The following is a 27,840-nucleotide window of genomic DNA, read 5'->3' as shown; positions in this document are numbered from 1 at the left end:
CTTTATTCTTATTGAAGTCTTTATTATGGACGATCATATCAATTCTTTTAAATTTTCTTTATGCTGTTACATCATGTGCTGTTTTGCAAACTTGTACCAAAAGAGTGTTCAGATCAAACCTCCCATCTTTATGGTGCGTAAACATTTGTCTAAACATAATCACATTCATTCTCAACTGGAAATTCCTTCCCAGCTTCCTCATGTTAGACATGCAGGCATCGTACAACCGCCTCCTGACCTACGTCCACAGTGACCTTCAGTGTAAGCTGACCTTAGAGGGCGCTAATGGTGTGGGACAACCCTCAGTGATGGTCAGTGTGCAGCAAGCTGAGCTGACGGTCATCTTCACCCTTGCTGCCCTCTCGGACATTAGCTCGGCCAAGAGTTCCATCATGGGGGTCAGTACAAAGCAGTAGCTCAAAGCTCCTTCTGGCAGGCATAGTCGGCTTTTACTGTTTGAACTATAGAGTATCTCGATATGCATTCCCTTACTGAAACAAAGAAGCCTGAGTACTAGCTTTGCTCTTACTATGGAGTTTATGTAGTCCAGCTGTATAGTGCAGTTTGTGTGTATCAGTTGTAGAAATGCAGAAATTTCACTCTTCTTTTCAACTTTTGCTTTGATTAACATTTGAATATGTGATGCATTTTTTTATTTTTACAAGATGCTAAAATATCAGGCTTTCATGTGAGCTATTTGTATGAAACCTCTTTATTTGAATACTTTTTAAATGGACTGAGCGATCCATATCACTCATTTGCAAAATGAGGTTACTGAATTAGGAGGATAGGCTTGTAAGCTACCCATATTTGAAACAAGGAAAAGTAGAAATTACGCGGTGCGTAATATATGTCCCCGCCGGAAGTAGCATTTAGTAGCACAATGTACAATATAGGTAAAAAGATCAAGGTCAAAGGTCAAAGAAGTCAAAGGTCAAAATTTTGAAGCCCTCACCTAGTGCCATCACATAAGGCAAACGGAATCAAAATCGGGTTAGAAATGGGGAAGGAGTAGCATTTTGTAGCCAATGTACAATGTAGGTAAAAACTCAAGGTCAAAGGTCAAAGAAGTCAAAGGTCATAATTCTGTGTAGAAGTTTTGAAGCCCTCACCTAGTGCCATCACATAAAGCAAACGGAATCGAAATCGGGTTAGAAATGGCGAAGGAGTAGCATTTGGTAGTAATATGTACAATACAGGTCAAAAATCAAGGTCAGAGGTCAAAGAAGTCAAAGGTCAAAATTCTGTGTAGAAGTTTTGAAGCCCTCACCTAGTGCCATCACTTAAAGCAAACGGAATTGAAATCGGGTTACAAATGGCGAAGGAGTAACATTTTGTAGCAAAATGTACAATATAGGTCAAAAATCAAGGTCAAAGGTCAAAGAAGTCAAAGGTCAAAATTCTGTGTAGAAGTTTTGAAGCCCTCACCTAGTGCCATCACATAAAGCAAACGGAATCGAAATCGGGTTAGAAATGGCGAAGGAGTAGCATTTTGTAGGCAATGTACAATATAGGTCAAAAATCAAGGTCAAAGGTCAAAGAAGTCAAAGGTCAAAATTCTGTGTAGAAGTTTTGAAGCCCTCACCTAGTGCCATCATATAAAGCAAACGGAATCAAAATCGGGTTAGAAATGGCGAAGGAGTAGCATTTTGAAGCAAAATGTACAATATAGGTCAAAGGTCAAGGTCAAAGGTCACAACTGAAATTCTGTATAGAAGTTTCAAAGCTCTCATGTAGTGCTATCATATAAAGCAAACAGAATCAAAATCGGGTTAGAAATGGCGAAGGAGTAGCATTTTGAACATTTTGATCACACACGGACGCACGGACGGACGCACGGACGGACGCACGGACGGACACACGGACACACAGACACACACACGTACGGAGCCCGTTTCATAGTCCCCTGCTCGAACTCGTTCGGCGGGGACAAAAACCCAGTATGATATGCCATTGTGAAGGATACAGCTACAAAATGTCTTCATGGGGGCAGTCTTTACTCATGTCTTCTCCCCCTTCCCCTCATAAAGAGAGAATTTAAGAGAGCCAGGTGCTGTGTAATGGTTATTGTATTTTATATTTGTCCACTTTGAGTTACAATTATGAGGTAAATGATTTATGATATCACATGATGCTTGTCTTCACAGATAATGGTGTTTTCTCCAAGTTTGTTTGACCTACTCACCCAGCATCTGTCCCCCAGCCACTGGGACATCGCCCTTGGCTTCCCCACCACCTACTACACCATCCTCCACATGCTCTACACTCACTGCAAGAGGTATGATTGTCCACAAAGAGTGATTCTAAAAAGAGCTGCCAGTGAAGCCTGACTTCATTGTTAACAGATGATCGTACAAACCTTATTACATTAGTCTTTATTTGTTTTTGAGAAAGGCTGTATGTATTTTCCAGTGAGACTGAATTATGTGGATTGATTTTGATTGCCACCCTGGTGCAGTTGTAAAGGAGAGAAAGAATATTTATTCATTGTTTGGGATGACTCTTGGTGTTTGCTGAAAGTACCAGCATGCTGATATTCTTTTAACCCGTTGAGGACAGGCTGATTTTGCTACAACATGCATTTCCTGTAGACACTTGCCAGAGTATGCTTGGGATTTGTCCTCAACAGGTTAAAGTATTGATGCTATACAGTGTGGAAGAGAGGTATATTCGTGCCCACTTGCTAATACTGTAATTGCCAATATATCAGCACTATTAAGTTTATGTGTTGAATGGCTCAAAAATATTTTTGCAGGTTCTTGAATTTGCGCTGTGCAATTTTCAACCCATTCAAAAAATATTTTCTTGGGGTTTTAGAATTCATGCTTGGCAAAGGGAGAGCGAAGTAGGGAATATTAATGTACCACAAATATTTCTGCGTTCACAATGGCTATTGATGCTATGCAGTGTGGAAGCGATTACGTTCGCTTGAAAATGTACAGTGCTTTTCTGTTTGTCTGTTCACTGTGAAAATGAATGTTTGAATGTGGAATGTCAGTAAACTTTAAAAAAAGAAATGAGTATATTTAACTGTAATTGGAGTGTGTTTCCCAGTAAGTAGGAAAAGAAATTGTGTTTGTTTGATAGCTATCCAAACTGACTTTACAGAGTGACTAATAAAGTATCATTTGTGTGCGCTCCATCTACCAGCAATGGCCACTTCATCTCCAGTAGCTTTGGCCTGCCAGCTGCCTCCAAGACCAGCGCAAACTTCGCCAAGATCCTGACCATTCTTCCTGAAGTGCTGACCCACCCGGCAGTGTCAGCAGACAGCAGGTTGGTGATTCATACAGGACTTGTACTCATCACAATTAAAACTGCTTTAACAGTTTTCAAGTTATGATTTCATTTTTGCATTTAGTATCAATGAAATATTTTGTTTTATCTAAATCTCATACACTGTTGGATATTAAGAAGAAAAAGCTGACGAAAGCAGGAAAATAGAAGACATAATTCATTTTTTGAAAAACATTTTTTTCTGTGTTCAAGTCCGTCAAAAGAGATGACACAAAATCATATACCAAGATATAGACATTTTGTTGTTCTAATTTCTTTGCAAGTGTTTACAATACAGGGTGTGATGTGTTTGGTGACATCAGCAAATTCCTAAAAAAGCAATTTCGGTAGGAGGTGTATTGATATCATTCAGCAAGTCTTGACAAATAGTCCACTGGCATAAGCACAGATAATTGCCTAAATTAGTTCCACGTCTGAAGCTTGATTAAAGGCATAATTTACCATTTGCAGATGAAAGCATTAGTGCTTTAAAATAGTTCTAAAATGTGAGTTAGGGATAGAAACAACCACTGTCAAAATTTGAATCCGTATAATCGATGTTAAGTGTTGTTAAATACACAAAATGTGAACAATAGTTATAATAAAAATGTTTCCAGACTAAACCGTATACAGTTACGGTTTACTGAGAAAAACCCTGATATCTCCTTATATTTTAGGTTTTATTGCAAATATTTCATATGGTAGGATGTTTTATGATACAACAGACCTACACATATGCATCGAATGTGATATCTTGAACATTTTTTAAATCACTGCTCCCAAAGGTAAACTGGACCTTTAAGAGTATGATTGATATATCTCCTTCTCTTAGATGTCTGTCTGTTGCCTGGATGCAGAGTATCCTACACCATCTCCAGCAAGGCAGTTATTCGGCCGTCTACCCCACCAGGCCCTTTGTCAGGGCAGTGTCGGCCCTTATCCATGTTGGTAAGCATTAGACATGTCACAGCAATTTCCTGTGCTATGACTACTGTTATCCTTTTTCTGATACTTTCCTCAAGTACCTCCTGTGTGTGTAGATTTAGTTGTATCTTGGCAGAAATTTCCCATGGTTGTAATGGAGAAGGTTTTCCAGTGATATGTGATTCAGATTTGCTTTTCAAAGTATTGCAGAGTGTTCTTATCTGTATCTTTGTATGTGGGTACTTGATGTAGCAGAAGGTAACGGGCTAATTTCAGGGTGATGTGTGATTACTTTGATGCAATATGTGTGGTTACTTTGATGCAATATGTGTGTGTTGTGAGATATGTTTCTTCAGAAATATATCATTGATATCTTTTTCATTCTGTTCTAACATCCTTGCTCATCCAGCCCAACATGAAGAGAAGACAGTTAGTCTACAGGCTGCTGAATGTCTCAGTGTGATAATCAAGAATGCCAAGCCCCCTAAAGACTTCCTTCACAGGTGAGGCCATCTCTTGTCCCTTCATGTACGCATCACTTTTTGCACTGAAGCCATGTTTTGCTCATGAAAATTCACCTAAAAAAATAAAACACTTTATAATGTAGCCAGTAGTAAGAAAGTAGCTGAAAAGGGAAAGCATGTAAAAGCCAACAAATATTCAAGACATTTTTAGCACTTTTGAGTGTTATCGTGTTCACCATTAATAGTGTAGCATCCTGTGAAGACCTTGAAGGAGTTTGATTACACAACCATAAGGATGATTTTTTTCTTTTTATTTGTGCCATGGTGTAGTGACTATCCATGCTTATTTCTTCAGTAAAATCAAGAGGTAAATAGATTGTCACCTTTTCAAAAAATAATGTATGCATTTCAAGACAAGGAGATTTCTTGAGTTTCAACAGTGTTTGTCAATAGTAATTGTCATTATGGAGTGAAGCATTGGCATGCTGAGTAATACACTTCATATCTAAGTGCAGTTCAGAGTAAAACTGAAGTAATTTATTAGTGAAAAATTGGGCAAGGAAAATGGGATTCCATTGGGATCCCATTTTCTTTGCTCAATTTTTTCACCAATAAATTATATTAATCTCTTGTCAGTTTTCCTTTGTTTACGTTTAAAAATAAAGTAGTAACTGTTTCGTAAGCATGAATCGTAGAGAGCAAGTTGGCATTCCTTTAGCAACAGAGAATGTCATTAATTTTTTTTTCTCTCTCTCTGAGCTGAGCTTATGGTAAAAAATGTTTCAGCATCTAATGTTCTGTGTTTGACTCTCATATCTTGCAGTTGCTTCAAGTTGTGCACAAACAAGCTAGTGAGCAGCGACCAAGACATCAGGAGGGCTTTCATAGATCTTCTACAGAGTTTGCCATGTGATGTACTCTACAGGTAAATGATAACAAAGAGACCACTCCTGTAATAATGTTAATGGTCCTATAAACCAATTTCATGCATGATTCAGCCACATACAATGTGCCAGTACTCAGCGAATAGTTCATCATTAAAGAAACACGTTGTAATTTGTTTGTAACTTTACTCAAAATGGTATATATATATATATATATATATGATTATATAAGGATTATATATGTGACAGTGTGTCCACACTGTCACATATAATGAGATTGCCAATATGTATGATAGAATGCAATGTTCATCAATGACACTTTGAAAATGCTGTTGAATTAACATTTTATAAGGCCTGCTTGATCCACATACACCCATGATGAATTTAAGAGAGACTGCCCCCACATATTAACAAGTAGGAAGTTCTTGTCTTTTTATAGACAGGAAACCATGTCCTGTAGTGATACATTACAAGAGAGCCTAGCAAACCATGCAAAAGTATTGACAGCGAATTATAATAGATAATGTGTGATACTGCAATTTAATTTCTTTTTGCAGGCTTATTAAGTTAATTGAGAAGTGGCAAACAAAGAGTTTTCCATTGTCTTTTAATGATACAGCTCTGAAATTGCCCCCGTGAGCCCTTCCCAGCATGCTGCAGACAAGCGTGATGGTCAGAGTGGGCGGGGCGGCAGAGATCCAGATGAGAGCCAGCAGGATCTGCATGTCTTGCGGCTTGCCAGGCGTCAACACATGGGCAGCATTCCCAGCTTCAACTCCAACAACTACCGGACCGTCATGGCCTACATCCTCATGGGAGAGGCACCTGGGTGAGTCTCGCTGGCCCTCTGGTCAGGACCCTGTTGTAACTGGGCATCTGCAATATCCGTTAGGGCTTGACATTGGTGGCAGCCTGATGGCTCATGGCCACTAAAAATTGTTGTCGGTCCAACAAATTTTCATAGAGATTATCATTTTGGTGGTCTGATTGGGCAACTAATATTAAAAATGGACTTTTATGTGTTTCCTTTTATTTCAGGCTCATATATTTCTATTTTGGACCACCAAAATGTCAAATTGAAAGGTTTTTACCTGGCCTGAACAGGCGACAGGAAAAAAAAACGTAGTGTCGAGCTCTGTTATAGCTGCCGTGTCAACAACTGAATGTTCCTATTGAACTGTGTGTGTGTGTGTGTGTGTGTGTGTGTGTTTGTGACTGTGACTGTGTTTGTACAATGTACCCCTGTCTTTGATTCAGACTTTCAGTCATTTGTTAAAAAGCTTTTAATTGTGAAGAACTGAAGTACATTTTTTTTGGTGAAAAATATACCAGGCATAATCTGCTGATATGAAATGAATAGCCATATCCATCTTTTTCTTTTTTTTTTTCTCAGTAGGACACAGGTAGCCTTCCAAACAATTGTCATGTGACCAATTTTGATCACAGTATTCATGATTGTACATCTCTTTCTCACACACACACACACAAGCGTGCTGATGTATTGGGTTAGTGGGATACATGTGGTGCTTACTGTGCGTATACGTTGCTTTTTCCTATGCTACAGGAAGGCATCCTGGCTGGAGAGGCTGTACCACAGCTGTCAGAGACCCAGGACCAATGGCCACAAGAGAGAGAAAGGGATGATTACCCTCCCTGCACTTGTAAGCCACATTTTCTCATTTATTGCATGAATTGCTTGTTGATTAAATTTCCAACACATCCTCCCACCTGCAAACTTTGACCTTTAGTAAAGATTGTGAGGAAAGTATGATATACAGAGTGCTTTCTATTCTATGACCACACACACAGAATAGCACACTTAGGTGTCTGACTTTCATGGTGTCTCACTGTTAGTTAATATAAAGGGCTGTAGGATCTTTGACGATTGCCATTCTAAAATGAATGTGTACAGTACTTTGCAGCTTTCATTTGTGCACATATATGTATATAATTATATATTTTCTTTTTTTTTTCACACAACTATTCACATCATTCCCTTCTAGCTAGATACCATCATAACATGATGGAATGTCTATGTACAGTAGTAAGTGAATCTGACAAAATGTGTTAGTCAGTAAAAAAGAGAGGAAATCTCACCAATTATCCATAGAGTTACAGAAGTCAAGTGAGCACAGTCAGTCTGCATTGCATGATACTACCTGAACAGCAGTACGAAAGATGGATTTATCACTCAATCTTTTTGTCCTTTACTGCTACATGCAAATGATGTAGTTACATTCCAGTGTTCCCAGGATGAAGTGCAGAATGATTAAAGATATGTCATTAGCTTTAAAAAGATTGCATACATCACACAGTGAATACTACTCATGAAGTTGACATATAGGTATTTATTGTGTGATGATGGATGTGGGTGAGAGCATGAATCAAATGAATCACGTTTTGCTGATCTGCGTAGATTGATGACAACAGAGCAGTGCAGTGGTTCTGGGCAACATGGGAAGCAGCAAACTTCTGCGTCCTCTCCAAACTGAGAACACCATTGGGAAAGCCGCAAGAGACATTCACAGCAATTCGATGTAAGACAATCAAGCCCTGAATTTCAGTGTGTTATGCTGCAAACCAGATATTCCAATTTTTATCCTTTTTCAAGAGTCAGAAATGTCTGTTAAGATGTTTGTTGTTTTCAATGACATATTTGTTATTGCTGTTTAATGTAACCCTTTATCATTCAGAATTCATTGTGAGATTTCATGCTATGTATTAAAAACAACAGCATTGGAAAAGAATGTTCAGAAAATGAAATAAGTCAAGGAAGTAACCTGTTACAGGTCGTGAATACTACTCATGAAGTTGACATAAGATGTTTAAATTGTTTTGAAAAATTTGCACAAGGATTCTTTAGGCTGATTTGTAATTACCTATCGTCGCTGGGGTGACAAGACCTCGTATCTACAAAATGTCAGATGTTCAGGAGAGCCAAAAAACATGGCGGCCAAAGCACTCTAGCGAATGGGATAGCCTTTCCTTTGACATGTCGTGGTGGCTTCATTTTTGGAGTAAGACAGTTGGGATTTGGCCAGGACATCACTTAACCCATTATTTGACCATTAATCTAAAGTCATTTTCACCAAAATTTCAGATACAAGGTCTTGTCACCCCAGCTACGCTATGCATGTTTGTTTATGCAGTATGTTCATATATGTTGATTTGGTATGTCCATGTGTAGTGTTATGTTGTTGTTGTTGTTGGTTTTTTTTTATTTATTAAAGTACTTTCTTTTGAAAGGTTTTTTATTATCTTCTAATTTTTAGCTGCTTTGAGTGAGCTTGTCAAAGACATGAAACCAGAGGATTCATCCAACTCATCAGGAGACAGAATACCAGGTAATTAAGAGATATTGTACTAAAATTGATATCTATTAATTTCCCTGCTGTGTTTTCCAAAATCTTGACAGATATTATACCATTGTTTCTGTTATCATCAGGTTTTAAGCCCACTTCAGCCAACAGCTGCTTGTTACCTCAATTCTCAGAACATCTTCGTTTCTGTTATTAAACATTCCTTTTTTTCACACTTATCAATTTTAAAATCTTTCAATGGTCAGAACCTTTTTTGTTATCCCTTTAAAGTCGTTTTGAACTCTTACAATCTCTAAGTGCATTTCAGTACTTAGTGCTCTGAGAGTCCAGAACCCTGTCATTTTTGCATGTTAACCATTCTATTCTCAGAGCATTTGTGTTAACTCTTCATTTCCTAAAACTCTTAAAAACAAACAAACAAACCTGTACTTGTACATTCTTCTTTGTGTTACTGAGTGCTTTTATTCTTCTGTCTTTTTCATTCCTTCAATTATTAAAACCTTTAATGAACCCTGAAATTCCTAGAACTTTATATTCTCCTTCATTCTCTGAGACAGCTGCCTAATCTTTCTCTGCAGGGCAATATTTATTACCAATTTGAGCCCTGTCTGTTAACCAATCAGCAACGTAATTTTTATGCCTCCGCCACGAAGTGGTGCCGGAGGCATTATGTTTTCGGGTTGTCCGTCCGTCCGTACGTCCATACGTCTGTACGTACATCCGTCCGCTTTCGTTTACGCGATAACTTGAGTGATATTTACTGGAATTTTACCAAACTTGGTCCAAGTATGGAGCATGATGGGGCAATTATTTGATTAGATTTTGGGTGAAATCGGCTGAAGGTCAAAGGTCAAGGTCAAATCATGAAATTGTATCCGTTTACGCGATAACTCAAGACTGGATGGAGCAAATTTCACCAAACTTTGTTGGAGGATGATGTATGATGGGACAATTACTTGATTAGTTTTTCAGTGAAATCGGACAGAGGTCAAAGGTCAAAGATCAAGGTCAAATCCTAAAATTTATCTGTTTACGTGATAACTCAAAACTGGATGAAGCAGCTTTCACCAAACTTGGTCCAAGGATGATGTATGATGGGACAATTAGTTGAGTAGATTTTAGTGACATTGACAAGAGGTCAAAGGTCAAAAGGTCAAGGTCAAATGCTACAAATGTTGCAATTTTCCCCATATCTATGCAATGCCTGAAGGTATTTTCTTGAAACTTGGTGTGGACATGTACTACTGCGTAAAGATTCTCCAGAGAGTTTCATGTCATAAGGTCAAAGGTCAAAAGGTCAAAGGTTAGGTGAAAATGTTGCAATATTACTTTTCTCTCGAATGCTTCAATGTATCTTCGTGGAACTTGGTACATATGCATGTACTGTCTGGCAGGGATTATCTAGGGAATTTAGGGGTCATGGGTCAATAGTCAGGGGTCAAAGGTCAAGGTCAACTCCTCAAAATGTTACTATTTTCCTCATATACTAGTATATGCAATGCTTGCATTATTAGTTTCAAAACTTAATACATGCATTACCTAATGGAGATTCTCCGTTAAATTTCCAGCCAGAAGGTCAAAGGTTAAGGGTCAAAGGCCAGGTTTCAATGCCCCCCCCCCAAAAAAAAAAAAAAAATCTATTTTGTACCGTCATCACACTCTTTCTTCGTACCTTGGAAATTACTCATTGCATAAACTTTCCCAAAATTCCCCAAATATGTGTACCTGCACTCTTAGAAAATTATAGCAAACCCAGTTCAAGACATTTCTGACAAACCTGTCATTTCAATATTTTGCCAGTTATGTGAAACTGTCATGGATCACACATTGTGAAGACATTGTACTATACGCCTATTGGGAGAATCATGCATTATGGCGGAGGCATCAGTTGCCATAGCGACATTTCTAGTTTATATATATATATATATATATATATATATGTATATATGTATATTTTGGGGTTTTGGGGGTTTTTTTTTTTGTCTGCCAGAGCATCTGCATCTCCCATAGTGATCTTTTGGAAGGGTGATTGATCCAAATTGTTCACTGGAAATAATAAAGATCATGAGCAATACACTCTTTGATTTTGCACTGATTTGATTTTATGATATGACCAGTAATATTTTCCTTTGACCTCTTCCATTTGTATATTGTTATTCAAAAGGAATGTATATCACGAATATTGCTATTATACGATGAAAGTGGTTTTGTTCCATGACTGACAGTATTTCTTTCTGTGTGCATCCTTTCTTAATCATTCATTTAGCCTTCAGTGAGGAGTTCTACTCCACCCAGCTGAGACCAGTGCTACTGCTGCAGTACTTGGAACACTTGGAGAAACTCATGTACAATGCCTATGAAGGGTCAGCTTTTTCCCTGCCCTCCATTCCCAAGGTAAAGTAATGTCCTGTTAGTATAATCATGTTACAGTGTAAGCCACGCTCATCAAGCACATCTTTGGCCCAATTTCAAGTATACATCCTAGACAGAGTTGTCTTCTACACAATCCTGCTTGAGCAGACACATGAGTGCCAGTTCATGCTTCTGTTGCTTTCATTTGTAGTGAATTGGTGGATGAGATAGAGGTGATAGATGTGATAAGATTTGTCTGACTTCATGTCCCACTTTGTGTTGACAAGCATGGCTCTTAACCCTGTATATCTACCCAGGTTCTAATAACATAACATGCCCAGTCTTCCATCAGCATTCAATAATCCCTCAAACTTGACCGACCTGTGAAGAATAGCAAGCCCACTGAGGTGTAGCAATAATTTGTCTCAGTCCAGCAGGATGGTCATGGTGACACAATAGGGATTACAGGGGATTACAAGATATTACAAGATTTCTGTGCCAGTTGGGAAAGAAGGTGCTCCACTGTGATTGCCAATTGGCAAACAAAGCCCCGTCAAGACTAACTGTACTATGTATTTTTCCCATGCCTTGGTGTCATTGTTAACCCATTGAGGATGAGTTCTGAGTATACTCTGGCAAGTGTCTATTGGAAATGTGTGTTGTAGCAAAATCAAACTGTCCTCAAATGGTAAATTTGTCTGCAAAACTGTTTTGTCTAATCATACCCCTCCACAAAGCCATATCTTGTCCTGATTTAAAACCATACTCCTGCTGCTGATACAGAGGTGAAGAAATCCCCAAGAGTATGCTCTGTTTATTTAACTCATTGTTGGATATTCTGTGGTTGACAGGTTTGAGCATTTCCTGGTAACTGTTGCTTACATCCTTATGGTATCACAGAAGATCAACAAAATCGGTGTAATGATGAATTGCAAAGAAACTAGCAAACTGCTGGTATGGAAATAACTCGTTTGAATGACCTTTACTGGCCTCAGATGGTTTGCTTAAACCAAAGGCAAAGTTTGGGGAAATTAGCTGTAAAATGTGTCAGTACTTCAAATGAGACAAATCTGTTCATTTGCCCAAATCAAAAGGAATCTATGATACCAGTGCATTGCTGAGGAGAACGAGGCTTGCTGTGTATAAAATCTGTACGGAATTACAATGTCGATAAAGGCAATGAAGTGCCTGAGCAGATTTAAGTGTATATGCGTTTGTGTGTCATATGCAAGCAGGTCGAGATGTGCTTGTCGGCAAACACAGAACAGTGAAATTAAGTTAGGGGAGAAAGATCATGTACTATCATATTTTTAAGGGAATGTTGCTTTAGATAGGTGTCAGGCATGGGGAACTTTTAATTATTTGTATTTTGAGGCTACTATACAAATTCTGAACCTTGTGTAAGGATACTATACCTCTGTAGAGAAGCTATTATTGTGTGTGTCTTTTCTTATTTCAGCTGGTGAGGGCCTTCTTCAGAACTAACCGCACCACGTGCCACGAAGGGTTCGCCTTGGTGCGCCCTCTAGCCTATACTCTGGCCATGCACACCAACCAGTACGCCAGTGCCTTGCATCATGCTATCTTAATGCTGCAGGACCTTGTGGCTAAAAATAACACCACAGTAAGTGAACTAGCTTTCATGTCTCCATGTGTACTACTGCTGCCTTTTCCTGATTTCTACTGTATCAGGTAACATATTGAGGTGGAGTGAAATTGAATTCAAATCCCCCACAGCTACACATGTCATAATTTTAGCTGAGGCACGATAACAGTTTTTGCACACAGTAACACCAAATGTTAACAAAGGAAAATATTGAAGTCAGTGAAGGAATAGTGTTTACTGAGTTTTGCATTCTTGTTATCTATACATCAAGGCCTTTGCTGACAACGTTCCCAGGATTCTAATTTTCTGTGCCACGAAATTGTAGCCAAACATCGAGCAGAAAGGGATTACATTATGTGCTTTGATAACCATGACTTGTTTGTGCTCATCAATAATTTCATGTTTGACAGGATAATGATTTGTATTAGGTGATACAGTTTAAGTTGACTGCAGTAGTCAGACACTGAACTTTTGTTGTGCATTGCTGCAGGGCCATGCCTTTGAAGAAGGTGTCCAGCGGGTTGTGGCCCCTCTTGTCAAGCTGCAGTGTCCACAGGCCATCGTAGGACTGCAGACCTGGTGTGAGAAGGTCTTTGGAAGGTCCTTCAGCTGGCCAGCCCCAGTGGCACTCAAGGCTGACAGAAAGTGAGTTTCTTTTCACTCTACTTTTTAACTTTTAAATGGCAACTTTTCATGAGACCTAGGCAAGACAGTGGGCTTCTCTTAATGCTTATGTTTCTGATAGTATATATTTCTGGTGCAGTTGTTCAGGCATTACAAGGGTTGATGATGAAAGTGGTGGTGATAAGGATTTTAATGAGATACTGGTGGTGATGATGATGATAAAGATGTTGGTTTTATGTTTTTGCAATCTTTGTTGTGCAGTGAACAAGATTTTCCTGTTGTGAATAAAAAATGTATTAATTACTTTACATGTCCAACATAGGAAGATTTGACCTTCATATTGAATTGTTTCTGTGTAACTTGTTTTGTATTGTGCTTTGAATTCAGCAATACCATTTCAAATCCCCCCCCCCCCCCCCCGCTTAACTTTAAATGGATGATTTGGTATTGTGTTGTATACTATGCAATGTCATAGGTTTGAGTCCTGCATCACCGAGACCCTGTCCACACTCAAGGATTACCTTGGTCTCGATGAGATCCCAAACTATGCCCACCTCACCAAGGCCCCTGTCCCAGCCAACAACAAGCACACCAATCAGCACAAGCCATCCGTGAGAGGCCCCTCCCCACCAGACAGTCCTCCAGGGAGCAGGGATGGCATCAACCCAAAGCTCCTCACCAGGGGCATGGAACCACCACCTCCATCACAGAGTGGGGTGGTCACTGAGTACCTCTTGCAAGAGGTAAAGTGTGTGTCTTCTGGCTTGATGAAAGTCTCTCGAAAGCTGGTGAAACCTTGTATAATTGCAACGTTCATACATGAATAGGGACAATTACAGACAGTATAGACGATAGTGCTGATCAGTGGAAAGTGATAGTGAAAGTCATAGTATTCAGAAAAATGAGGGATGTATGTCTCCTAACCCATTCCTTAACCTGTTTAGGATGAGTCCCGACTACACGCAGGCAAGGGTCTGTGGGAAATGCATGTTGTAGCAAAATCATCCCGTCCTTAACTCTTTATGTGCCACGTTCGCACGTCCGACTCAGTCGACGGCGTGCCAACTTCGCATATTCTGCTCAACAAACAAAGCCGCCAAGACCGATCGATAAACCGCTAATTACTGCTAATCCCGCGGCACAATGAAAGCGTTTATTGTGCTTTTGTTCCTCTCATTATACGGCTTGCATTCTATGTGGTGGTCGACTATCAGTCGACGTTCCCAACTAGATTTGCTCGTATATTCTAAGTTTCTGTCATGGTGTTATGTACAAAAGTTATGCCTTTACATTAATGTAGCAACTGGTCATTCAAAAGAAAAATAATATTGAAAATAAGAGTCGTCATACAATTTATACCGAAACAAAGCTAATTGGCATTCCTCTTTAACTTTGTCTACTATCATGCTCATCTTAACAGCAATTTGTAGAAGTTATACAAATTGGAAAAACAGAATTCTTTCTCGAAGCATGACTACCTTCGTGTCTCAGAATAACGTGGCACACAGGGGGTTTCCACCATGGCACATAAAGAGTTAACGGGTTGATGGGAACCAGGTTCCAAAAATGTATGTAAACAGGAGTGTTTGCATTCATGGCCTGGATTCATGTTCATTTATGTTCTACTGGCCAGAAAATGACATTGAAAGATACAAGTTCCTTCTATCAATATCTCTTCTTTTTCTGTATAAAAACTGCATGCGTATTTGTCTTAGTTACCTTTTCAACGCAGAAGTGTGCTTGATTTGCTATAAAACTGGTATAAAGACGTAGGTACAACCTGTAGCTATTGAGGCTGAGCTCACTAGGTTTTGACTTTCTCTGACCCCATTTGGGTGCCTTTATAGCGTATAACAAAAGAGTTTGCAAGCCCATCAGCACACGCTCCATTCATGATCTCACGTCCAATCAACATTTCCCATTGTTTGATGGTACATGTAGTTGACTGTGAAAAGAGGATACATGTACCGCTTGACCGCTTTCGCACAGGTGTATTACAACCCAGTCCATTCTTTGTGGACAGGCACAATGAATCTTGTTCAGGGGCCTTGAAGATTCTTGGAGAATTGCAGAAGGAACAGGTTAATGGACGTTACAATCAATAGTATAAAGGGCTTTGTCTATGTCCTGAGTCTTTTGAAGTTGTAATGGATGATCAAACGAAACATGATGTTCTCTTCTTGATTTGGTGTGCGACTGCATTTTTTTCTTTGCTTTTTTTTATTTCTATTTTTTTTTTAAATATGTGCTTCTTTGAATCTGTATGCTTTTTGTGCATACATGTTGCAGCCACAGTGAGAGATGTCAGATATTTCCTTGCAAAGGTCCACACTAAAATGCCAACTTTCTCCTATATCCGTCCAGGTGATGGATTCCTACGAGAGACTGACTGATTATGAGAGCGCCCTCAGGTGGCAGGAGTCCATCCAACAGCTGAGAGGCAAAGTGCCGTCTTCTATTCAGGGTCATGTCAGAGTGCCAGCAGACTCCAATGCTCTCCAGTAAGTACTCTTCATACCTGGATGATATTAAGGCCTCAATTGTGTCCCTAGAGCTACTCCATTTTTAAACTAAAATGAATCTCCTCACTGCTGAAGATACTATGTAGTACAATAGCTGTGTCACAAACTCCATGTCCTTCAATATGCTTTCATGCCAGATACATACATGTTTTTGTTTTTTTTGTGCGCCTCAGCCACAGTGAATATAGGGTAAAGCTGTGCACCACCTATGCAATCATGTTTCAGAGATCAAACTGCTGTGATAACAGGTATGCACTCAGATTTTAGCAAAACTTTATGAATTATTCAAATATAGTTGCACCCTTTTGGCCAAATGCATTTTGGGAAATGTGTTTTGGAGAAGTGTGACTGAAGTTTGCATTCTTATTTCCCCCAAATTAATTTTTAAAGCGTGGAAGGTGTTTATAGACACATTTAAAAACAGTTTTTATGTCAAGAGCTGTCATCGTTATGTTCCAACCTATTTCTGACTGTAGGGCACTGAGTCACTTCAACAAGAGAGATTTCCCAGGAGCTGCCAGCCAACTTTCCCTCATCCCAGGCATGTCCCTGGATGACTTCAGTCCAGTAGACCCCACAGTGGCCACGACTGAGGCCCGCTCACCCCATCTCCTCCTCAAGGCTAACCAGCTGGAACAAGCGAGGGCGCTAACACACTTCCACCTGTCGGGCTGTGCAGACACCTTTTCTGCTACCAACAACAAGGGAGTTGTGTGCACCCACCCAGAATTGTAAATAAGATACATCCCTCTATCTATGTCTAGAATGCTGTGATATACAAACCCTCATCCTTAACCTATTGAGGATGAGCTAATTTTGCTATCACATGTACATGTATTTTACGTTGACACCTGCCTGAGTATTTTTGGGACTAGTCTCCAATTCTCATGGTCGGACATCCGGGTATTTTGCGTGTCACGGGGTCATGGATAGCGGTGGAGTGAAAACAAACCATACACAAGCCTGGAGTGTAAACGCTGTACGTGTTTTCTGCCGGGGCGCCCCGCGAGCATAGCGCTAGCGCAAGCTGTACTACTGTACAGTAGCTGTGCGGGCGGCAGGATTAGGCCCTAGGCCTACCCTAAATTAGGCCCTACCCTAAGCCTACTACAGTACTAACGTTAGGCCTATAGACCTACCTGAAGTTTCTTTGAGGTACTAAGTAAGCGTAGATATCGTGTTAGGGCCTACTCAAAGAGGTTCTACTGCACATCTGGCCATTTTGTCGGGTCGTTGATCCAGAGTCCTGCCGCGATTTCATACGGGCACAGGTCCAGTCCGGCTGCCTTCACCTTGGCAAAATGCCGGGACCGATTGATCGACAGGATCCAGATTTTTAGAATATTGCTGGCAAGACATGATGCATGTATCTCATGAATGATGGCACAATGACAAAATGAATAATGAAAAACAGTCCCCATGTACTGTCTGCGTAGAGTTGCACATAAATTATACGCGTCGCACATGCACAGCATGCAGTATGCGCATTATGCAGGCTTAGCGCTTGCAAGCTGTTTGTTTTCACTCCAGTCAACTGGAAGTGACGTGTAGCCGACCGCAAGAATAGCCTAACAAAATCATTGTTTGTAAATTCAATTTCTTCATACTTCAGTTTGTTTTTCCTTCAAATGAAAGAGGAAGTATATTACAGTTATTCTTGATTAGATATTTGTCCTGTAGAGGTTTTGTTTGCCATGTGAAATGAAAATATTAAAGCAGATACACATGTGCAGTGTACTAATGTTTTATGAAAGACTGGCCTTTCACTGTTCTGTGTTGATAGGACGACTGTTGTGGAAGCATTGTCCACTGTTCATCGACTGGCTGAAAGTAGCCTTCAACTGGCCTGGCTGGACTGGCCAGTGGTGCCCACCCCCAGCCAAACGACTCTCCTTCAAGCTGCAGATGTCATAACAAGGACCGTTCAGAATTCTTTGGAGGTGGGCGGAGGCAAATTAAAGCCAATTTAAGGCACTCTTCTGATTCAGTGCATGTTATATTCAGCTCATTCCCTTTTGTCTAATGCATTTTATTGCAGTTACACAGTATCTTCTTGTGTAGTTGTCAACAACTAGTATTGGTGTAATCATTGTGGAAATTGGTGAGCTTGTACACTGTATATGGTCAGTGTCATTTAAAAAAATGTGTTCCCACTTTTCATATCATAGAAGTTGAAATATGTCAACATGATACAGACTTCTGATTGGCTGGCAATAAAACTGAAAGGGCTGATGTAATGTGGAACCAGTGGGATTCAGATTTTCAAAAAAGGGGTTTTTGTTTACTTGGGTTTTTTTTTGTGGAAAAACATGATTTCATACGGATTCATGACTAATGACTTTGCCTTTGAATATCTACAGTTTTGAGAGGGTAACTTGTGAACTTTGTGTTTAATTTCCATGATGTACTTTTAAAGCTCTTTGATTGTGCTGCTTTCCGTCAAGCATGGGCAGCACAGCAAAACCTTGCTTGAAATAAAGTCAGGAAGACTGTTGAAAGTATTGTATGAATGTGCCACCAAAGTCTTGTGGACACTTGTAGCACACTTTGACGTGAAATCTGTTCTCACTAGGTGTACCCCCTGCCAATGAGTGATGACCTTCAGCTGAACCCATCCCAGTATGACCTGACCATGATGATGGAGGCATGTCGAGTGACCTCCTACCAGCTACACCTCCACAGGGATATGAAGTCTGCTGACTCAGGTGAGCAATGCTTGCATTGATGTTTGCAATGAGATTTGTGTGCTGTGTCTTGTGATAGTCTTAGATAGGGCTCTACTTCATATGAAAACATATCTCCATTGCAAAATCCTCACATCTCAATTGCTGTCTCATGTTTTGATAGAATGTTACTACAGAAGGGTGCATTGAACTGGACATTGACTTAGCCACATGGTGTTACAATGATTAGTGATTATATCTGTCTTTAGTGTGTGTAATGCCTCGGATATTTCCCAGTGGAGTATAAGAATATAGTTTGAGTGTCTGCTAGGAGGAATATTGTAGACGTGATAGTGACCTTCCTGATCATAAGAAGAGAGGCGTCGTATGATATGTGTGAAAGAAAGGTTAAATCAAAAGAGTCACTCAGTGGCAAAATATTTAGTAATCAAGTAGTAAGTTGTCCCGTAGTCTGCATAAGTAACATTTCATTTCATCCTTGTGGGACTGAGTATCCTTTATTTTTTTTTTTCACAAAGAGGACAGCTTCATAGCACACATCATTAGCCACTTCTGGTTCTACACTTTCCTTGGAACAGGGGCCTTTAATGCTGTTCAGAAATGATGCATTGGTCAGCTCGCCAGTTCATTCTCTTACAAGTGTGTGTAAAAAAAGTGATAGATGTATAAAGCCAAACTCTTTTTGTGGTTATGTTTGTTGTATTATTTATTTGTTTATTATTTTGTTAACCATTGTTGGACGTGTAGAGATTGTGTCCAGACTGACCAGCCATCTGTCCCAGGTTCATCTTGCCACTGCTCGCCTAGCTCGCAAACAAACCAACTTCCTGGCAGCACAGCAGATCTTGTTGGGGCAGCTGGACCTACTGACATGTGGGAGAGACCAGCCAGAGGTGAGTCTTCCTCCACGTTCTTGTAAGAGGCAGGCTGAAGCTTGCTGGGACAGAATTTTAGCTGTGTTTTTAGATTTCATATTAAAGGTACTGTTTACAATTGGGTGGATCAGTGATTTAAAAAATGTTTGAGATATCACATTTGATGCTTATTGGTAGGTCAGTTGTATCACAAAACATCCTACCATATAAAGATTTTGCAGTAAAACTAAACTATAAGGAGATATCACTATTTATCTCAATAAACCATAACTGTAGCTGGTTTAGTCTAGGGACATTTTTATTATACCTATTGTTCACATTTTGCATAGCTAACAATACGTAACATTGACTTTACTGATTCAAATTTTTACATTGGTTGTTTCTTTCCCTGACTCACATTTTAGAACTATTTTGAAGAACTAAAGCTTGGTTTTTGTTCCATCTGCAAATGGTAAATAATGCCTTTAATCCCTGTAGTTGTCTTGAGGAAATGTGACCTTATAATTTTCTACTATGATGATGAATATTAAAGTATGCTCTTGCTTTGGGTGAAACTGTGCCAAAGAGCAGGAAGACAAATTAAAAAAGATGGTCCATTTATGAATGCTAAGCTGTCATAAGTTTGCATTCATTTTGCATATTTCATTGGACTGCTTGTGCTTTGACAAAAGCATCATTTATTTAGCTTTTCATCAGTCTTATGTGTTGATTGCTGATATCAACATATTATACTACTCTTTAATCAAAGAAAACTAATCTTGCATAATTTTAGGAGAAATCAAACACATAAATGCTGCATAGAGAGTTCATGGTAATGCAGGTGTCTGTCCGTAAATCCCAATAGACATAAGTGTCATGTATGGTTTAATGGTCTTCAAGCAAGGAGGCTAATTTTAAGTGTGTCTCCAATTGTAGAGTCTTGAGAAGCGACTGATGAACCTAGAGATCACTACCAAGAAGCCCTGCCAGCCACTGCTGACAGCCCTGTCCTCCCTGGATCCCCAGACCTGTACCTCCCTGGACATTCTGCGCACTGAACGGGAATGTGCCAAGCTTCTCCACTCCATGGGCAACCAGCTGGAGTCGTGGAGCAAGGCAGCCGATACGGTGGTCCACTATGCCTCCGTGGCTGCCAGCGCGGCCTACACGACTCCCCCTTCAGATGCTACTGAGATGACCGACCTCTGCGCCCGATCGCTGCTGAGCCTCGTAAAGTGGATGACCGCTGACTATCGCAGTGCGCTGCAATTCCTGAAGCAGTCGCACTTGAGCGACCTGAGCGATGTACCTGCCCTCAGCCGTAGCCTGGGAATGCTGCTGGACATGGAGCACCAAGGGGCCCTCCAAGGGCTGGGACTTGCTGCCTACAGCGCTGGAGAGGTGGATCCTTGTGACTGTAGGTTCAGACTCTTCTCACATGTCGTGCTGAACAATGTAAAAGAATACATTCTTTCTCCCTTGGCATATATAAGATACTTTCAGTACAGCATTGGGTGTGGGAGTATTTGATCAAATCAGATCTTCAAGTACATATATTTTTAAGTTCACCATGTGCAAGGATTTCTGAGGACCTATGGGAGAGTGTCTCATTTTTATAAGAGAAGGCCCAAAGTTGTGGCCGTCATTAGCATTGTTGCAACACTATTTCAAATTACCTAAGGGTGTAGTACTGAGTACATTCTTTCATTCCTTCTTGTCGATGATAAAATATGAAATCAAACTTGCAGTGAATTGAGCTGTTACAACGTCTAAACTGACAAGTGCAGAAATCAGAATGAAGTAATGGAGCCAGACATGAAAATATGGTTTATTGTGTTTCAGAAGTAATGTGCCCATTTCAGGGTGGTATGTAAATTTAGTTTCATCCACTAGAACTGAAGCAAAGGTCAACCTCCTTTGGCATAATGATTATGATAATAATGATGATGATGATGATGATGATAATATTATTATTGTTACCATTATTGTTATCATTATTATTATTATAATTATTTCAAACCACTTCTTGCCCACCATCAGTGATTGGTCAGAGTCCTGCAGTCAGTGAAACAGATGCTGTGTGTGGCCGCCTGCTTCACCTGGGCATCATGCAGTCCCCTAGCTTGCCCAAGGCGTGGTCAACTCTGGCCTCTTGGTGCTACCGCTGGGGGCGCAAGGCTGTCGACATGGCCAGGTAAATTCTCAGAGATAATGCGATGCAGTTTCCATAGGAATTGCTGATGTAGTATGTTTTCACCTTCTCAGGTTAGCTGTAAATCAGTAGTACATATGCCTTTCAGCAGTGCAGGTCATTTGCCTGTGAATTTTGAGCTGTTATCAAGTTTCCTGTTTTTCTCAGCCTGCAATATTTTCTTCAATATTGTGCCATGTACAAATATTTGTGACCCATCAAAGCTACTTTAAAAGTAATTTTGTATCATTCAGCCAAGTCCTTTGACACTGTAGTTATTGAAACTATCTCCTTTTGCAAAAAGAAGGTGATGTTTGTGCTTTTCCAATCTGTAAACCGTTATTAATCATTGGCATGCATACAGTGATAATGCAAGTTGGAAGAAACAACATTTTGAATTAATTTCTAGGGATGAAGAGCAATATGATAGGATTAGATATTCAGTCTTCTGTGTCTCAACATGGAGTGAATTGTTATCTGTCTAGTACAGAAAAGATAGTGCATGCACTTATTACTTCTCGTTTGGATTTCTGTAATGCTCTACTGTATAACACGTCAAAATTACAACTAGACCGCCTTCAAAAGCTTCAAAATAATGCTGCCCGTTTAGTTTCATTGTCACCTACAAGAAAACATGTAACGCCCTTACTTATCTCTCTACACTGGCTCCCCATTCATTATCGAATCATGTTCAAGTTACTGCTATTTGTTTTTCATTCATTAAATGGAACTGCTCCTCACTACAACTGTAGTTTGATTACCCCTTACAATCCTTCTAGGCGCCTTAGGTCTTCAAACTCATCTCTACTTGCCGTACCACAAACTCACAATTCTTGGGGTGATCGATCATTTCTGTATGCTGGCCCATTCCTATGGAATAGACTTCCACACAACATTCGCAATCTGTCCTCTCTAAGTGAGTTTAAGAGCTCACTTAAAACTTGGTTATTTAGACAAGCTTTTTCGTAAACATTTCCTTTATTCCTTTTCTCATACCTCCTTTTCACTGGTTTTTTCTCTCTGCCTCTCTTTCTTGCGCCATGAGCATCTTTTCATGATGGATACCGGCGCATTACAAGTGTTCATATTATTATTATTATCAAGCAAGGTTAATGACAGATGGTGTCAGGAATTAGGAAGTATTTTGCAAGTGGATTAACAAGTAAGAAAAAGAACCTGATGAGAAGAGATGATGTATTTGATACCATGCAGCGAAGATAAAGGTGTTGCATTGACTGAGGGTGAGAAGGCCGCAGTTCTCTCTGTGCTACCAGCTGAAATCACAAACTCGGAGACAGACAACATCCTGAAGGTTCTCAGCCAGGCCCACTGCACCAACAGCAGCATGCAGGAGGAAGATATCGTGGAACAGGCTCAGGTAACCAACTTCCTCGTGTGCTGTTTCCAGAAATCACACTCAGATATAGAGTGTATGGATCGAGCCACATATGATTTTATCATTACACACTGTTGTGTGAAAAATGTTTAAAATGAAGCTAGTTGGTTTGAAAATGTACAGACTACCTCCTCTCCCCTCCCCCCAACAAACAACAAATCAATATAGATAATGTGTACATATATCTTTCTTACCAGTGTCAAATTCTTGAAAGACAAGAAGGACTACAAATCATCTTTGGTATGATACCTATTGTAACACAAAGCTAGTGTGTGAGACTTGCAATTCGTCGTGCAAGACTGTATCTGCTTCATTTAAGCTAAAGTTTCAAGAAATTAATGGGACGCTTAGAAAATTGGTTGGCATGTTACAGCGAAGTTCATGAATGTTAGAAGTGTTCAAGATGTTATATTTTGTGTATTTTATGCTGAACTTGTCATGTTTCAGTCTTAATTTGTGATTTAGGATGGTATCACTCTCTAGCAAGCAGTGGTTTTCTCGGTGACACAACATTTTGCTCTTGCAACAACTGCTCCTGTCTTATTTTCCCCAAGGACTTAGGGTTAGGGATGTGATTTGGGTCTACAAAATCGTAGGTTTAGTTTTATGTGAGGATTAGTATTGGGGTTAGGGTTATGTTAATGGTTGGAATTTATGTTTGGCTTAGTGTGCAGATATTTCATGGGAGCTATTGTTGCAGGAGCAAATTTCATGGAACTGGTTTTCTCAAAAGTTGTTTCCTCCCAATCCAGCTTATTATCTTTCAATAGTATTGAATTGATTTTACTGATAAAGGCTTGCAGTAAGATATGAATTGAGAAACCCAAATTCCACTCCATGACATCGTTGCCCCTCTGTGCCCATGCAGTCCGCCTACCACGACATGTCAGAGACTACCAGGATACAGCTCCTCTCAGTCTGCCCAGCTCTGGCTGCCATGGACACCTCCGTCATGGACCAGCTGCTGGAGGTCTGGACGGGGGTGTGTCGCCGCATCTTCAGTCACTATCGCCTCTCTGTCTGGAGCTACTTCACCTTCCTCAAACTCAACGGAGGGGTGAGATAAAATTGATGGCACTCATTGTGATGATTGTTGTCCTGCCCACTGATGATGACTGCCTTTGGGATGACAATGATCAAATACCATTGTACACCATTGATCTAACTGCTGAGAACAGCAGGAGTTATTGATTTGAAACCATATGCAAATCTTTACATTGGAATTGAAGAATGCAGATTTAAGAATTGCTATGTAGTCCATGAAGAAGCATACCCTGCTGGAAGGTGATGTGCCTCTCTCATGACATGTTTGACCTTTATGGGGAAACAGAAAAGGGAAAGATGAATAATGGTTGCACAAATAGAAATTAGGTGGATTCTCAACTCCTTATGCACATGTGCAGGAGGCTCTGAAATTCTAGCTTGTAATGACAGGTGTACAAAAGCAAAATCTGATTGCATTATATAGAAATTCAGAAGTACCACCGTCACGTATGTGAATGTATGTAAGCACTTTGACTGTAGCTTACAGAAATCTTACCAATGAACATATTTGTGAATCACAGTGACTACAGAGTAGTAAAAGAGGATTTCTTCAAGGCTATATTTTGGTTGACCTAAAACTATTCGAATGTATAGTTGATGCACACAGATAGGTGTTTAACAAGGGGTATTGCTCATATTCATGTATTAGAATATTTGCAAAGGTGTCATTTTGATTTTCACAAAAAGTTCAGACTGTTGTTTCATTTTGAACAGATTAAGAATTTTTCACAGAGTTTATACCATTGTGTAATTTTAATAACAGATTAAGAATTTCACAAAGAGCTCTTACTGTTGTGTCATTTTGAACAGAGTGCTCTGGAAAATGCCCAGGATCTACACCCCATCTCTCAACTGAACACCAGCAGTAACAATGCCAAGTCTGAGTTGAACCTCAACAACAGCAGTGCAGGGGGCGGTCAGGTTGGGCCAGGGGGAGTGGGAGGTGGTGGTGGAGGAGGGGAGAATGAAAACGTTGAGTTTGGCAGGCAAGAAGACAACAACATCACAGCTACCCTGAGGCTCCTCAGGCTTCTTGTCAAGTATGCCTCAGAGCTGAGGGACGTCTTGGAGGAAGGCTATGCCACCACACCGACTGGTCCATGGAAGAGTGAGTCTTAATACTAGGGCCTACTAGGGATTGAACTCACACTGCAGTTTGAAATGTGAATATATCATAAGAGTGGGTAATAGGCTTGAAGTAGTACACCATCACTTTATTGAAATAAGTGATGTATGGGAATTGAAAAATGTGTAGAAAATATCACTATAATATGAAGACTGAGGTACACATTTAATTGTGCGAGGGAAGAATCACCCTAGCATTGTGGCATGATCACTGTAGCACATTCAAATTCCCCACTAAATGTAGACATATGTGTTGAATGTGCCATATATGTAGTGAGTCTACTTTATTGCAAATCAGGACTTCCCAACAATTTCACAAGTGCTTAATTCAAGAATTTAGAGGACAGTATTACCATGTAGCATGCATCTTGTTCTTTGGTTACTGCATACCAGTGCATGTACATAGCACATCTCATTCATGCCGGTATCAGAGTTTATTTTTTTTTGTGTTGTTAAATTTGCAAAGTTCACCCAAGCATGTATTCTATCTCCTATCTTCCATGTTCGGCAGGCATCATTCCGCAGCTGTTTTCCCGTCTCAACCACCCGGAGTCCTATGTACGTCAGAGCATCTCTGATCTCCTCTGCCGTATCGCTAAGGACTCCCCACACCTCATTGTCTACCAGGCTGTGGTGGGCTGCCCTGACACGGGTGTTGCAGAGATGGAGAGCAAGAACAGTAAGCATTCACCTGCTGGAAAAGACTCATATTATACTGAAGTCTTTATCCACCCACTTAGTAAAGCTTGATGCATGTTATATTTCTAGCAAATAAGAGGCAAGTATTCATGAATAGCATCAATTCAAGGAGGATATAAAAAGTAACTCAAGATTGAAGAGTTCATTTTTAGTTAGAATTGAGGCTAAAGGTGTTGTTTCAGCCATGACAGACATGAGTTTGTAAAACTTTCTGATGTTTCGCATTCTTTGAATGTGATATGATCTTCATGATTTTGGAGAATAACGAGTCAAAGTATCCTTTAGCGTTAATATCTTATGGCTGTCTTATAAGAGGGAGTGCAGATGAATGGATAGGTATGCTGTGGAGGAACTCTTCCTTACCAGTTAGTTTTGCAGAAGTGACACTTTCTTCTAGCCATGATGAATCCTCATTATGTGGATGTGCTCAAAAACTCTCTTCTATTTGTTGGTTGCTATGGTCACCAGGTCAGACAAGCTCCATCTCCAAGTTCTTGACAAGCCCCCACCCCCAGAGGGACCCCCTCCAAGACAGCATGCTGCCTGGCTCCCTGCAGGATGCTGGGAGCCAGCAGGTGGACCAAGAGGAGGAAGAGGAGGAGGAGGATAATGGTGAGGAGGAGGAGAGGAAGCAACATGACCACTCCATGCACCTGCTGGAGGACTGCCTCAGAGCTCTCATCTCCACTCTGTCCCAGCATGATGGCAGCCTGGTCAGGCAGGTGGAGGTCCTGGTGCTCGAGCTGAGGCGCATCACACTGCTCTGGGAGGAGGTCTGGATTGGGACGCTCACTCAGATACAGTCTGATGTCACGAGGTAAGTGCAACAGCTTTACTTCAGCATGCCAATGACAAAGATGTGCTTACATGTGCATGCTGCTGGAATTCTGAATTACAACAGGACCTAGCGATCGCTTGCAGTCATGAGTCTGCATGCCAATTTTTTTTTTTTTTCATGTAGAAGTGTTTTCATCTTTGTTGATTGTGTATGTTCTTGTGTTATTACATATCATTATACCCACATGTCTTTTCTTGACTCTTACTCTCCACTTGATCATCCATGCATTCACTGTACGACCCTGCATGCTTTGTAGATTTGATGTCAGTACCAAGCTCAACATGTTACTACGCCAAGTTGGTGTGCAGTATGGGAGTGACCTATGTTTCTGTAGTCAGAGTCTGATGGTCCTCTGCGTAAATCTTACATCACTTTTGTGTTGCTTATCAGTTTTCTGTGATTGTTTCAAACAGATGAGTTATTGCATTGAAATTTATACAGTATTCATCGCATGGGCATCTGATAATCGGGAACCTCGCTTAATTGACATACGCTTCCCAGAAACATTTCCAATGCATGTTATTTTCACTGGATAAACGGGACAATTTTTCTTCAAGCGATCTTTGATTTTGTTGATATTTTACACAAAAAATCTACCAAAATACCACAACAATATTTCAAAGATTCCCTGTCAGTTGTCGTTGACATCGAACTTACAAAGCAAGCTTCGGACTGGTGTGTTTTGACCTCCGTCCATCCAGTACACGTACATGCATAGCCACGAAAGCGCCGTGTATAAGTATCCATGCCATTGCGAAGCACATGCTTTCGCGAACATTCTTCTCCCTACATAAGCAAAGCCATGTGCTCACTTGCAATTCCTACTCAGAGAGTTGACAGAAGAAGAACCCGGTTGCGATTACTCTACAGTACATCATTGCGAGAATGCAGGGAGAGCTAGAGGGTCGCGCCGAGGGGTAGCGTGGTTGTGTATTCATGTACATGTACAGTACGTCAGTATGCATGTGTGTGTGTGTGTGTGTGTGTGTGTGTGTGTGTGCGCACTACATGTACATATCGTATGCCGTAAGTGTATG

General features: G+C 40.3%; 1 protein-coding gene across 1 annotated transcript in view; it reads left to right on the top strand.

Moving 5' to 3' along the window:
* LOC140231386 (serine/threonine-protein kinase SMG1-like) overlaps positions 1-27,840 on the top strand; it is a 77,881-nt gene that overhangs the window by 12,092 nt on the left and 37,949 nt on the right. The window contains exons 15-40 of the mRNA XM_072311513.1: positions 194-398; positions 2,148-2,278; positions 3,151-3,276; positions 4,109-4,224; positions 4,610-4,703; positions 5,488-5,589; positions 6,168-6,377; positions 7,113-7,209; positions 7,965-8,085; positions 8,821-8,892; positions 11,135-11,262; positions 12,680-12,844; positions 13,317-13,471; positions 13,926-14,193; positions 15,815-15,951; positions 16,449-16,703; positions 17,756-17,912; positions 18,545-18,677; positions 19,404-19,549; positions 20,447-20,927; positions 21,551-21,704; positions 22,914-23,079; positions 23,966-24,154; positions 24,952-25,249; positions 25,778-25,945; positions 26,434-26,782. Coding sequence (XP_072167614.1) covers positions 194-398; positions 2,148-2,278; positions 3,151-3,276; positions 4,109-4,224; positions 4,610-4,703; positions 5,488-5,589; positions 6,168-6,377; positions 7,113-7,209; positions 7,965-8,085; positions 8,821-8,892; positions 11,135-11,262; positions 12,680-12,844; positions 13,317-13,471; positions 13,926-14,193; positions 15,815-15,951; positions 16,449-16,703; positions 17,756-17,912; positions 18,545-18,677; positions 19,404-19,549; positions 20,447-20,927; positions 21,551-21,704; positions 22,914-23,079; positions 23,966-24,154; positions 24,952-25,249; positions 25,778-25,945; positions 26,434-26,782 — 4,623 coding nt within the window. The remainder of the gene's footprint in view (positions 1-193; positions 399-2,147; positions 2,279-3,150; positions 3,277-4,108; positions 4,225-4,609; positions 4,704-5,487; positions 5,590-6,167; positions 6,378-7,112; positions 7,210-7,964; positions 8,086-8,820; positions 8,893-11,134; positions 11,263-12,679; positions 12,845-13,316; positions 13,472-13,925; positions 14,194-15,814; positions 15,952-16,448; positions 16,704-17,755; positions 17,913-18,544; positions 18,678-19,403; positions 19,550-20,446; positions 20,928-21,550; positions 21,705-22,913; positions 23,080-23,965; positions 24,155-24,951; positions 25,250-25,777; positions 25,946-26,433; positions 26,783-27,840) is intronic.

Source organism: Diadema setosum, chromosome 8 (genome assembly GCF_964275005.1).
Source record: "Diadema setosum chromosome 8, eeDiaSeto1, whole genome shotgun sequence".
Lineage (NCBI taxonomy): Eukaryota > Metazoa > Echinodermata > Echinoidea > Diadematoida > Diadematidae > Diadema > Diadema setosum.
Note: the sequence above shows the minus strand (reverse complement) of the source record. Positions and strands in the feature narration are given on the sequence as shown.